The 13,662-nt window shown below is 34.8% G+C and overlaps 1 protein-coding gene across 1 annotated transcript; it reads left to right on the forward strand.

The window, feature by feature from the left end:
* The first annotated feature begins 8,499 nt into the window (after window positions 1-8,499).
* LOC110380378 (homeobox protein Hox-D3) lies at window positions 8,500-9,779 on the forward strand. The gene is made up of 2 exons (XM_021340344.3): window positions 8,500-8,647; window positions 8,766-9,779. The coding sequence occupies exons 1-2, from the start codon at window positions 8,519-8,521 to the stop codon at window positions 9,759-9,761; spliced, it is 1,125 nt and encodes a 374-aa protein (XP_021196019.3). The 5' UTR covers window positions 8,500-8,518; the 3' UTR covers window positions 9,762-9,779.
* The last annotated feature ends 3,883 nt before the right edge of the window (window positions 9,780-13,662 follow it).

The following is a 13,662-nucleotide window of genomic DNA, read 5'->3' on the forward strand; positions in this document are numbered from 1 at the left end:
GTGCTGGAATTACCAAAGCATAATTATTTTTGTGAATAATCCTTATCACTGCCAAATCAGACATCACATTAATTTGTAAATCATTTAATGAGCACGCGAAGATACGAAGTAAGTACTCCAAATTGATAATTAACATTTTTCTATAATGAGTACAGATGTATGTGTATGTGTAATACCTATCACTTTATTAATTTGCCTAATTATAATTAGGTAAGTACTAATCATTATTCGTAATGACATCCACCTGATCGTAATTGATTTTATTATTTTAATTGGTTGCAAATTGATCATATTAATTGATTTTTGTTCTAAGTATTCATGACTACTCATCGTTTGGACAAATAGACGTAAGTAAGTTAAGTACCTCATATTACTTAATGTATTCATGTACGCAACTGACAAATCATTGATGAATCAATGAGTAATTTATTTCTATGAAATTCTTGAACTGTCAATTAGAATATGTACGCTATTTAAAATTAACTTAATTAGTCGTAGGGGAGAGCGGGGCTGAAAGTGCCGGGGGTAAATTGTTCCGACGCGAATATCTCAAAAACAGAAAGAGATAGATATACGATCGTATTGTGTCGCGTAAGGCCTAACAGTCGCGCACACGCGGCTGCCATTTTAGTTGCGTCAGCGACGCGGACCGAGTCGTACTGCATGTGAGGGTCCTCCAGCGCCACGTAAGTAAATATTTTCGTTTCAATATTTTTTGGTCTCAAGCTAGCATTTTTCGTGCTTTTAATATGTGAGTTTTTGTAAAATGTTTGTTATTTATCCTAGTTTGTTATGCAGTGTAATTTTAATGCTTTGTGTACAGTGATTTTTATATGTGAGACAAAATATCACACTATCATAAACGGGGTAAAGTGTGCCGTTCATGTGGGGCTGCTTGTGCCGCGGCACAACCAACCCCTAACCAACCTATATTGTTTCAGTATTGTTTATATTTACGCGAGCAATTATGAAAGAAAGAAAATACTTTTGGACATGATACTTCAGAGCACCATCAGGTAATCAAGAGCAAGAGACATGTCAGTGCTCTCCGGAACCTATCCCTTGCTGCAGTTTCCAGCTTCCTCAATCAGTTGATAATAACACAGGAGATAAAAATGCAGCAGTTTTCTCACCAGAGCTAATAAGACCACTGCCTAAAGCACCTCCCCGACTAATTGGACATACTAAAGCACGTAAAAGAAAGACAGCTGTTCTTACGGACACTCCAGAGAAAAATGCTTTAGCAGAAGAACAGGCTAGTAAAAAGAAGAAAAAAGAAACCGAAACTAAAAAGAAGGTTAAGGGAAAATGCAAGGGAAAGGGTAAACAAACAAAAAAGCCGACTAAAAACGACGCTAAGAAAAGAGTATTGCAAGATGACGACAGTTCTGATGACGAACAAGAATGGTTCTGTATCATTTGTTGTGATGCCTATTCTAACTCTGCCCCTGGAGAACAATGGATTGAATGCAGAGAATGTAAGAATTGGGCCCATTTGCAATGTATTGAAGATGAAGAAAACCAAGCATTTCTATGTCCTAATTGTTATTCTGATCAATCACCTGGAGAGTAACTAGTTTTGGTATATTTTTTATTTCTTAAAAAGACTCGAGACTGATTAAAAAGTTAATAATTTTAGAACATATTAATAATTGATCTCATTTGCATAAAAATAAGTACAAACTATTGATTAAATATACGTTTTTATGTTTGAATAATTACATAAGAAGCTTCCTTGTTTTTTTTATTATAATACTTAGTATTATACAATTAAACTTTAAAAACTGTTGATATATATTAAAAAATATAACGAATAAATATATTATTATAAAACTGATGTGTTTTAATTTCCTAATTAATTTTCATTCATATAAAACTCCCAGCATTATCAACGGCACAACCGACCTCAGCTACGGCACAACTTGCCCCAGATTGGGGTTGGTAGTGCCTTGCCGCCTCTGTATAAAAAAATCGCATTTTCATAAAAACTATTAAAAATGTGCAAAATCTGAAGTTAAATTCGTAAAATAGATTAAATTTGGCTTAGGATGAACCACTACTTTCAGACATAGTACTTGTTTTATCCGAATCTTAAAAGGATTTGTCAAAATCGGCACTTTCAGCCCCGCTCTCCCCTAGTAACTGATAAATCATGGAAATGAGTATGAAACATCGAGTAATTTGCAATTTGATTAGGTTATTACACGTGAAGCTAAAAAAGACGTACATTCATTTATTTATTCAATACTCTTTGAACGTTCTTTCTTTGGATGGGTTTTCTCTTTAATCAAAGTCAAATCCAAAAGATTTTTATTTTACGTGGACCTATCATAGGCACATAAAAACTAAAAGCTAAGCAAACTGAAAGCGATTCTTTCATTTAATATTTAACTCTGGCTGAAATACTTTTTGTTCTAGATTTGAATCGTATCAGAACTCTGGTAAGATCACAGAAAAACCTTTTTGAACCAGAACCAAAAAGATTAAAACACCGCATTATTAAAAATAATAATACCAGATAAATATAACGGAGCATTAAAATGAACCCCTTGAGCGTTTGAGAATCGGGCTAGGGTTGTTTCCGTCGTCCTATGATTTATGACTCGCGAGATTTCGTTCCGTGCTTCCCTTTGTCGCTGCTTTCAGCTTTGTGGCAACCCTAGCATAATAGACAGCCGATGATTCGATCCTGTAATGAATTCATGCTGCGTTCTCAGGCTTTTATTTACTTGTTTTAGCTTAATTAATATGCTTAATAGGGCTTTATGTTTCAATTAAGCGTTTTGTTCCGATGAGTAATCGTGAGTTGTGGTGTGTTAATGTTGCTAAAGAATTGTATTGGTTATCAATTAATGAATACCTTTATAATTATTTTCATTACAAGTCAGTATCTAATGATTTTATCAGGTAAGTAGTAATAATTACCGACACATCACTATTGTCGTCTAAGTGTAATTATGTCTGTACTTAAGTAATTCGTGATATATAACATACAATTATCGCATTGCAATTGTCCAAGATTTCGTCTAACGAAAAATCTATTTACGTCACCATTTACTTACTACTATTTTTAATTAGGTATGTATGTACATGGTGAAAATCACCCAAATCAAGGGCTAAAAATGAGGAATATGAGGGCTAAAAATAAATATAATAACTAATTTGCACAGTCATAAAAAATACCTCAGTTTATTCAACACATATTCTTAAACACGCATATAACCTTGTTTTCAAAAAAGCTAAGTTTTAATAAAAGCTAACATAAACATTAATAAGGGCAACCCTCTGGCTTTTAATCTGAACATACGCACCTTGTTATATTCTCGTAAAAAATCACTTTCCATATTTCACTAGTACAATATTGTAATATCGCAACACGCCGTCTTAATAAACATTTTTTTTCGTCATATGAAAATGACATTCGGGCGTCACGTGTGACATTGATGAAAAAATATAAAAGAAATGATGGGATCGACGGCAGGCCTATCCTTTGCTTATTTCTTGTCTTTATAAGGGCGTCCTGGCTACCCCTATAGTTTTTGTTTATATGTTAGTTGTGATAGAGTGTGTGAGATATAGATTTTTATGTACTTACACTTTGTTGTGGTAGTTTGAAATTTTGAATAAATAGGAAACCAGGAACATCTGAAATTCTAACTTTTCATGTCATTCAGGTGTCTCGATCTTTTGGCATTAAGTAAAATATTTAATATTTTTTTTCTTTTCAAATACAGTACAGATTCTTGAAACGATTAACGATAGTTCGCTGATAAATGAATAGATATTCAGATCATTTATAAAGTAACATCTTTTGATGTAGGTCTAACTATAAAACATACCTAAGTCTAAGATACGTCATTCTCCCATAAACGCAAAATTGAAAAACCCTTCAACATGAGTTACCTACTGTTAACAAAATGCCTTCACATACAAAACCATACATACTATCTTCTAACACTACAACTTACAGTATACTAAGTTCGTATAATATAATAAAGAACATCACAGTCCCGATTGCGTTTGACAAATGAGCATCATTATTTGACAGACGGCAGATCGGGCGAACACGCTGTGTCTTTTGTTTTATTAAACTCACCCCCTATTGATGTTAGGGGATGGTACATGATGCGAACATGTAAGTATTATGAGGTAACATCGTTTGGTGGGCTTTGTAGGTACCGAGGTATTAATATATTTGGTAAATAGGTAGGTAATATAGATAGTGAGAGTCATGATGTTATAAAATAATAATAAATCAGTCATACCTATGTAGTAATTATTTGATTTCTCACGCGCATAGTATTAGTCTGTATACCTACGCACTTGCATTGCACGAAGAAAGTAGCCCTAACATAAATTTACAAATTGTATGTACTCTTTTCAAGCCATCACTGCAACATTCGATTGATCAGGCAAGTTCGGAATAAGTCCTTAAAAGTAAATACATAGTCACACTTCATACAACGTTCATATCGATAAAGAACAGCGTCAAAAAAATCTGATTTGGGGTGTTCCCTTTAGCACGGGGACCCTTTACCATTGCAACTTTTGCTATAAATTAATCTAGCATAGATAATATACACAAAAATTAGTCTTAACCTACTCTCCAACTAAAACTACACTTCGAAGTAAGTATCTCGCCTCAAACTCCGTCCAAACAGCAGCTGGCTGCATATCTTGACGAAAATTACCGATGATTAACGAAGATTGCCGATGAGTATCGATGCAGAGTTGCACCTCTGTCGGCGCGGTGCGACCGTGGCAGATGTGTCGCCGGTTGTGATTGTCTTGCCGCTATGATTGATGATCTTTTGCGGCGGCTGTCGCGTAGGGCTGTGCGGCGTTGCGGAGCGTGGTTTTGGATTATATTTTTAGACGGATTTTTTTTAGGATTGGAATATTACGTTGAAATATATTACAAAACTATAGTTATATTCTTCAATTACAAAATATAATATGGTACAAATTAAAAATACATAAAAAAAAACTTCAAGATATGTACCTACATACGCCACTTACGCCGCTATCTGCAATTGTAATGTACAAGTACTATATAAATACTACAGATACAAAAACATAGGTAATATTGTGGTTTTTAATCTATTGTAAATTCTACTACAAACGTCAGTTTGTTTATTTGGTTAACGTATGCGATACTCTAATCGCAGTAACTGCAGATATGGCAAAATAGTTTCTGTGTTAGTAAATATAGTAACGTAGCTATGTTTATCTAAACTAATATTGTACTTACATACATATAATCAAGAGGAAACATTTTTTGTTTGCACCCTAAAGGGTCCGAAACTACCAAACCGATTTGAAAAATTGTACTATTAGAAAGCTACAGTCTACCCGAGTAACATGATTTATCTTAACTTTAACAATTGCAGGCTGTAATAATACCTAACGAAAACAAATCCTTTCTGACCTTATTGACATTAATTTTATAATTTAAAAACAAAAAAACAAGTCTCTAATCGGTAGCAGGTAAGAACCAAACAACAACAACATCTAACCTTTATCTTACAATAGACAATGACAAATAAAGACCAAAATATATCGAAATCCTGTCAACAAAAATACCAGAATATCTCCAAATCCCGTCAACAAAGTGATTAGCGCCACCGATACTATTGTTATTCACTCAGATAACTGTTCAAATACTACTCGAATTTACGTAGAATAATCGTAAACATATTTTGTAACAATAGATAATCCCCCTTTGTAGTTTATGATTGACAGATCATATCGCTGTCTCTTTCTAATCTTTTGTTGTAGACTCCGCCCTCAATTTGTAGTTTGCAAATAGTAAATATGTGGCTGGTACTTGTTTATATGATTATTAAATTCTATTGTTGAAGATGAACTTTATTAAAAGAATCTCGATTAGTTATTGATATGAATGTTAAAACTAAAAAAAAAATTTGATCAAGTCTATTACTTATGTATCTCTTACCTATATATTTAAATATTTTACCCGTCTATCAGCCAGGATCATTGATTTTTGTTAACAAAATAAAATACAAAAAAGAAACTTAAATATAAAATGGTGCGCGGCAACCCTAGTTGTCTATTCAACTCACGTTTATTCAATATAAGCAAACTCAGGCATAGGCCACAGTAAAAGTACTTTGGCGAAATATTCTACATTCGTCAAGCGTTGCTGCTGTTACCATTTCGATGTACCTACTTACAAGTGTACATATGTACCTCTTTAGAATATGAAATATCTTGTAGAGATTTGTATGTACTACACCAATGGTAGGTAGATGTGTTTAGTTAAAATACTCGTATTAGAATTTTGGACTGTGTTTTCATGATTATTATCTGCCTTTTTTTGTCCCAATGCAGTCCATAATCCACAGTCTCTTCTTACACAGAGAAGGAAGGACATATCTAGAGAGAAGACTTGACATTCTAGCCGTAAGATGGGCAATGCTATAAGGCCATTGTATTCCAAGAAGTCGGGTTGGAAGCGGCTTGCGTCCAATGCCTATCTATATACCCGGGACCGTAACCTATATAGGTTATTGTACAATACTATTGTTGCCTAAGTATTATTTGAATTTGATATTGTGAGTAGTTTTCATTCATGACTACTTCCGTATTTATCGTATTACGTTTCGTATTTAATAATGTTTAAATAGTTTATCAACACGTTATAAATGCATGTCGTCATAACGTTTACGTTTCTCAAAGTAATACTTACTCAGATAAATTCGATGACGTGTGAGTCAATGTTAACGTAATTAGATTAAATATATAAATAAAACGTAATAAGTATTATCAATTATTACGAATACAAATAGATTGATATTCTTTCATTCAACATGAATGTACTAGTTACTGCCTGCGGTTGCACCCGCGTCCCGTGGGCACTAATTCCCGCATCTAAATAAAGAAGTAGCTTAACAGCCTCCCTTAATATATGTCATATCTTATATTGTATTAAAAGTAACACAAAAACAAATCGGACTAGTATTTTCAAATAAGCGGAACAACTCTTCAGCTTTACAATATTAATGTTAGCTATTAATATTCGTGTAGATTATGCTACAACAGAAGTCCATACAGTACTGTAGTACGAACTTCCAAAGATTTATAAGATTCAAAGCATCTAGTTTGCGACTGGTAACGCCCTCTGTTTGTTTTCAGAAAGCTTAACTCGAATGCCATGTTTACACGAACTGAAACGCACATACGGTTTTCCAACCTGCTTTCCATTCCAAGTTCGGTCATCAGTTTTTCTTTATATGCATTGACAATATAGGTACCTAAAGCACAAATAAAACTGTCTACATGATTATGAAATTATACAATCTTATGCTACTGTAGAAAATATGTATGTAAATCGTTGTATAATAACAATTTGTTTGTAACATTACGTTCACGGACGATGAACTTCGTTTTATGAAAAGAGGGTGTCGTGTTTAGCTCGGAAGCCTTGTTTCTTGTTCCTGAGGTCGTTACTAGATGGCGCTGTTCTTATATGAATGAAACGATTAGGTATAATTGCAGGCAGGTGTTATATTATGTAGTTTACTAAAATTTGTACCCAGGTAATTTTAAGATAAAAATTGTACAAACTGATTTTAAAAATAGTTGGAAACTGATGGATGAATGTCAGAGATTGACTTAAGCTATGAGATACTTTTTGTTTTAAACTTAAATATCTTGTTTTCTCATTAGGTACAAACCCATAATCCAAAAATGAAGAAAAATAAGTCCTTAAAAATATGCTTTTTTTTAAACCACTCATTTTTGCCCTAAAATACGGTTTATAAACAAAAACAATAATCGCGCCAATATTAGTGCCAATTAGATGAAGCTAGTTAACATCACATAAACTTATGACATTTAATTGACCATTAGATTAGTGATTACATCTGGTATAAGAATTTGTGCTTCAGCTATTCTGATTCAGTTCTGAACTTAGCGCTGACGGAATGCCTATCGACTGTAAGTTATTTTTGAATAAATTTTAATTGTACTACTATGCAGATAAGCTAGAATATAATCCAAAATATCAATTTTAGTGTGGAGTGTGAAAATCTTTTACTGTAGTAAACAGATGTTAAGTAACTTAAAGTTCTTCAGCTATTAAGTTAGGGAAGTATGCTAACTCATAATAATAAAAAAAAACTAAAATATTATAGTCAGAATTTTGATTGGCTAAATTATTTTTTGTCGGCGACTTTTTCAGAATAATATATTGGCCGAATTTAATGTTGATATGGTTACTTGATTTTCATTTGATATTGTTAATAATAATTATTCAAACAAATGTACCCTGTAACCTGCCGTACTGTTTATTTGAGAAAGTATTAATAATAACAGATATGAGAAACGTCATAACAACTAGCTAATCACCTAAACGAAAGAGACAACTTTTAAGTAATTTGTTAATTAGCCCGTTACTTAGGGGTTGTTGTGTACATATAAAATCGGACACAATCCTGACGGACATTATAATCACTTGTGCTTTCGTTGAGAACAGTACTCCTCCGATTATTTTAAAATGCCCGAATCTACTACTTCTAGTCAGCCTTCGACGCCCAATCCTTATAATGGTACCAATGGGGTGGTCACTTCTAGTGACGGCCGTTGGAATCAAGTTGATAGCACTAATATCTTGCAGAATACAACGGTAATTTGAATTTTAAATTCAATTTTAACGACAAAACTATAATTTCTTTTTTCTGCCCTTTGGTAAAATAAAAGGTTCGACTGACATAATAACTAATATTTCTTTTTTATTCTTACAGCCCCCGGAGTGGAATGAATTACCACCCCACAGCGTAGTATCGATTCCAGTGACTACCAACAATGTGTCCAGTGAGTACCACGTCACCAGCAGCGTCAACAACATCAATGTACTCAGCAACCAAGTCGTCTACAACCCGCCTAGCTACATGAACATACCCTACCAAAGAAACGGAACACCTAACGGATACACCACCTTAAATCCTTCAAGAGGATTAAACACCCAGATTGTAAATGGACCTAATCTCCTCCGCACTCAAAACGGTCAGGTAATTGGAGGACCCGTTTGGCAGAATCAGTCGGCTCTTGGAAGATACATTTCTCAGTCACCAGGATGGACAAGCAACAAACCTGCAGGAGGAGTGAAGAAACAGAAACGCATCAGAACTGCGTTCACAAGCCAGCAAATGATGGAGCTAGAACAGGAATACTCAAGGACCCGCTATTTAGACCGCGCTCGGAGGATTGAGCTCGCTGAGATTCTGCGTCTAAACGAACGCACCATCAAAATATGGTTCCAGAATCGCCGCATGAAGGAAAAGAAGGACCGAGCTGAGTGTTTGGAAGATTCTGAAGAAGCCAGTACAACTGAATCCTCTCCTGAAATGGGTAATATTCCGTTGCTGATTCACGAGCAGTACCCAGGCATGAAGAACGAGGTATACAACCAGGGAAATGTTTACTTGGAGTCATATCCTATTGTGTCTACTCCTGTAGCGATGCCAGCTAACAGCTTATCGACCTCGATGCCTGTTCAGAACTCGGTACAGACTATGTACCAGACTTTCATGTCGGAGGAGGAATGTCAGGGGCAGTACCAGCACGTGCATTTACAGATGCAGCCTTACCAACCTGCTTACCCTGAGGTACAGGAGATGTCACCAGAAGTGGAACCTAAAGTAGAAGCTGATGCACCGAGCGCTCCCAGTAACATCATTGAGAAAAGCTGCGACTTGTCATGGATCAGACCTATTCAGTACGAAGATGAATATTATTAAATATAGTTATTAGTTCTAAGTTCCTATTTTAAGGTTAAAATGTAAATATTGAGATGAATAAACTTTTTAAATAGATAGTTAATTTCATTATTTGTATCTATAGTCCCAAATATAATTATTACCGAAGTATAAAAATGTCTGACTCAAATATCAGACTTTTCCCAACTAATTCCGGGATGGGTTTTACATGAAGTGACGGGCCTATATTGCCGCCTTAATCAGCTTATTATCAGGACAACTGGATATCCCTAGATAAGACTGTTTGTCGGATATTCCAGCTTCTGAGTCAGAAGCCAGAATGTCGTTGGTTCTGAAATCTAATACACCCGGCTACAACCGTTACTATTGGTGCTTTCTGAAACACGATAGAATTTATTATGACAATAGATATTCGCTTATTCATGGATCAGAAGCTAGACAGGAGTGCCGATTTAATTATTACCTACATTAACTGTTAAATAGCCCCACGTAACGCGGCCTGAAGCTGGTGGTGAGGTATTTTATTTACTTCGACTATATTATAACCTTATGCTTTTAGGTAGGTTTTATGCGAACTGATTTTTTTTCTTAAATCTTGAAAAAAAAAAACAACAAATAACAATCAACAAATGACTTTTGACTTAATCATTGCAGTCGGCAGCTAGCTCTTATAACTTACCTTTAGCTCACTCAATATGACATACATATGTGTACACTCAATATGTGCAAAAATGGTATTGAAAAAAAGACAAATATTATACTTATTGCAGTGTCGCATGTGCGACTGACCTAATAAACTAAGAAAATAATTTCCAATTTCTAAAGTACGTGACGGAGCTGCCATGGTTAACCTGATGACGAACCCATTTGACACAGTATATTTTTTTCTTTTTGGAAGCAAAATAAATAATAATATTTTCTGATAAAATTTAATTTAAAAAACAGATAGGTACACAATTCAGTTATAAGTTACTCGTTACCTGATTACAATTCCTCATAAATTACATATATATAACATCATAATCATGATGATGTCCTCCTAGCCGATTATCAGCTACGGCGGCTGTTCTCATGTAAGGAGACTAGCCAACTACGCAGGACATATTATAGTGCACGAGCATTTGCGCAGACACAGGTGCACTCACTATTCCTTAACTCTCATAGCCCGATGGGACGGAAATCCGACACGACCGGAGAGAGATCAGGCGCAGGACCGACATTTACGTGCACCATAATCATAATAATATCATCTATAGAAATGCTGATGATGATGTCCTCCTAGTTTATTGGTCACAACGGCCGTTCTTATTTGAGGAGAGATTAGCCAACCATGCAGGACATATTATAGTGCACAATCATTTGCACAGACTCAGGTACACTCACTATCCCTTCACTCATAGCTCCTTGGGATGATAATCCGATGCGACCGGAGAGAAATCAGGCACAGGACCGGCGTTTGCGTGCTCTCAGATCCACGGGTGTATCAATCACCAACATCCAGGCATTGGGCTACTTTCTGGAAGTATCTAGAACCCACAAAGCGATTTCCGACTCGGGAATTGAACCCGAGACCTCATCTGCAACAGCCGCACCATGCGATAGCTAGACTAACGAGGCAGTTAAATATGTATAGTACCTCTAATATCAAATTAATACTGAGTACACGTTTTAACCCATATCACACGTTAAGTACACAATTCAACAATTAATAAGACACATTATGATAATCGCTCGTTGCCTGGTTATAATTAGTTAATAGTGTACAATTAGGTCATGTTGTCATTAAATAATGAATTTCTAATCATACTGTGATAGAATATATAAGTCTTAATCAGTTTCATATTCGTTATTCAGGAGGTATTGTTCTGTGCGTGTCCCTGTCAGCGCTTTTAACGGGTGGTTATAAGTTGCTTAAAAAATAAGTAAAATAACCTTGCAAATCGGAGGTGATTTTCAGTCTTCTTCCAACTATATTAAGGTTTTCTTCCAGTCTAGCCGGATGCAGCTGAATACCAGAGTTTCACATGGAGTTATTGTCTATATGACCTCTTAAACCCAGTTATCCGAGCAAGCCCATACCCTTTGGTAAAACTGGTTGTCAGACTTTCTGGCTTGTGACTACCCGTAACGACTGCCAAAGTTGTTCAAATGACAGCCGAGACCCACCAGATTATTGTGCCTTTCAAAACACAGAAGAAGAAGCCATCCATCCACGGACTGACCGCGCCAAGCGTTGCTTAACTTCATGATGGATCGTCCCGCGCGGCCTTAACTCAGCCATGAGCTATTTTTATAAAAAGTAATAGAAACTCATCCACATATCTAATTCTAATTTAATTTTCAGATGGATGACTCACAAACACAACAGGTAGGTAAATTGAGGAATCATTTCAAAAATATCTGTATGTAAGAAATGCACAATTAAAAAAATAATAGTTTAAAAAAACTAAAAAACACGCTTTTTATAGAAAACCTAACTAAAAAATTTAAAATAAATTTTAATGAATTTAAATTAAGAAAATAGTGTTAAAAATTTCAATGAATATAAATTAATAATAGTGTGAATACAAAAAAAAATATTTTATTAAAAAAAGCGTGGGGTGCTTTTTAAGATATTATCGAAATGAAAATCACTCTACTCATATGTGTCAATAAAATATTTATAACTATTGACACCATGCACCCCACGCTTTTATTTAATAAAATATTTTTTTTTTGTATTCACACTATTATTAATTTATATTCATTGAAATTTTTAACACTATTTTCTTAATTTAAATTCATTAAAATTTATTTTAAATTTTTTAGTTAGGTTTTCTATAAAAAGCGTGTTTTTTAGTTTTTTTAAACTATTATTTATTTTCTACTTTTTAGTTTGTATCAGGTCAGCTCCAAACCTTCACTGTTGCAAAGGTCTTGTCAATACAATTAATTTAAGCCCAAACACGAGGTAGTTTTCATATTCAGTTGTCGAGTTCCCTCGACCCTCTCTGGTCTCCATCATCAGATCACCTCCAAATCTTCACTGTTGAATAGTGCTTTTAGGCGTACACCTGAGTGTCAAGTTTTTACCCTATGTATGCCTACAACTTTCGAAGGTTGCCCTCGATTTCTCAGGGTTTCCATCATCAGATCCCGACCTGATGACTATGGGACCAACTGGCAGCTATTCCGAGTCGAACAAAAAAAGAATCACGTAAATCGGTCTATAAACCTCGGAGTAATCGATGTGTATGTGTAACCTCCTCCTTTTTGGGAAGTCGGTTAAAAATGGAATAATTTTATCAAACTAGTGTATTGTCATCGGTCCTCAATAAATCTACAAAGTTTGAACGAAATCTGGCCGTTTAAAGTGGATCAAATTCGCGCCCAAAGAAGTCGGTTACAAACCTACAAACATACAAACATACAGGTGAAGCTAATAAAAAGCGTGTAAAAAGAAGCATCCTTTAAACAAAGCAGGCTTTAAACATATTGATTAAATCACCTTAGGTACGAAGGAATATAAGAAATGCAATATCAAGGAATTTGATGACCAACAAGAAATTAGAAAGTCCATAGAATTCTCTGAAATCAAATTAATGACGTGATTCCCATCAGCTAATGAACATCATGTTCATTGCAATTTACTAATGTGAACTAGTTATACCGTCATAGGTAAGTGCAAGTTATTTCTAAAAGTAACTTATTGCTAATCGTATGACGGGTAGTAAAATAATTGTAGTAAGCAAAGTCACTGTAACGATCTATCCTTCTGTTCTTGCTTTGGACATAATTTTAGAATACAAGACATATTTTAATATTTCAAGTAACTAATACAGTTTTATGTTGAACTTGAAACTTTTCATTCTTGTTATGTTCATCATCATCCTCCGAGCCTTTTCCCAACTATGTTGGGGTCGGCTTCCAGTCTAACCGGATT

This window comes from Helicoverpa armigera, chromosome 14 (assembly GCF_030705265.1).
Source record: "Helicoverpa armigera isolate CAAS_96S chromosome 14, ASM3070526v1, whole genome shotgun sequence".
NCBI classification, from domain to species: Eukaryota; Metazoa; Arthropoda; class Insecta; order Lepidoptera; family Noctuidae; genus Helicoverpa; species Helicoverpa armigera.

What these genes read in the sequence shown, in the direction of transcription:
- LOC110380378 (XM_021340344.3), top strand. Translation starts at nt 8,519, where the DNA reads ATGCCCGAATCTACTACTTCTAGTCAGCCTTCGACGCCCAATCCTTAT. An exon ending in ATATCTTGCAGAATACAACG is followed by an intron (nt 8,648 to 8,765) that starts GTAATTTGAATT and finishes TTATTCTTACAG; the next exon opens with CCCCCGGAGTGGAATGAATT.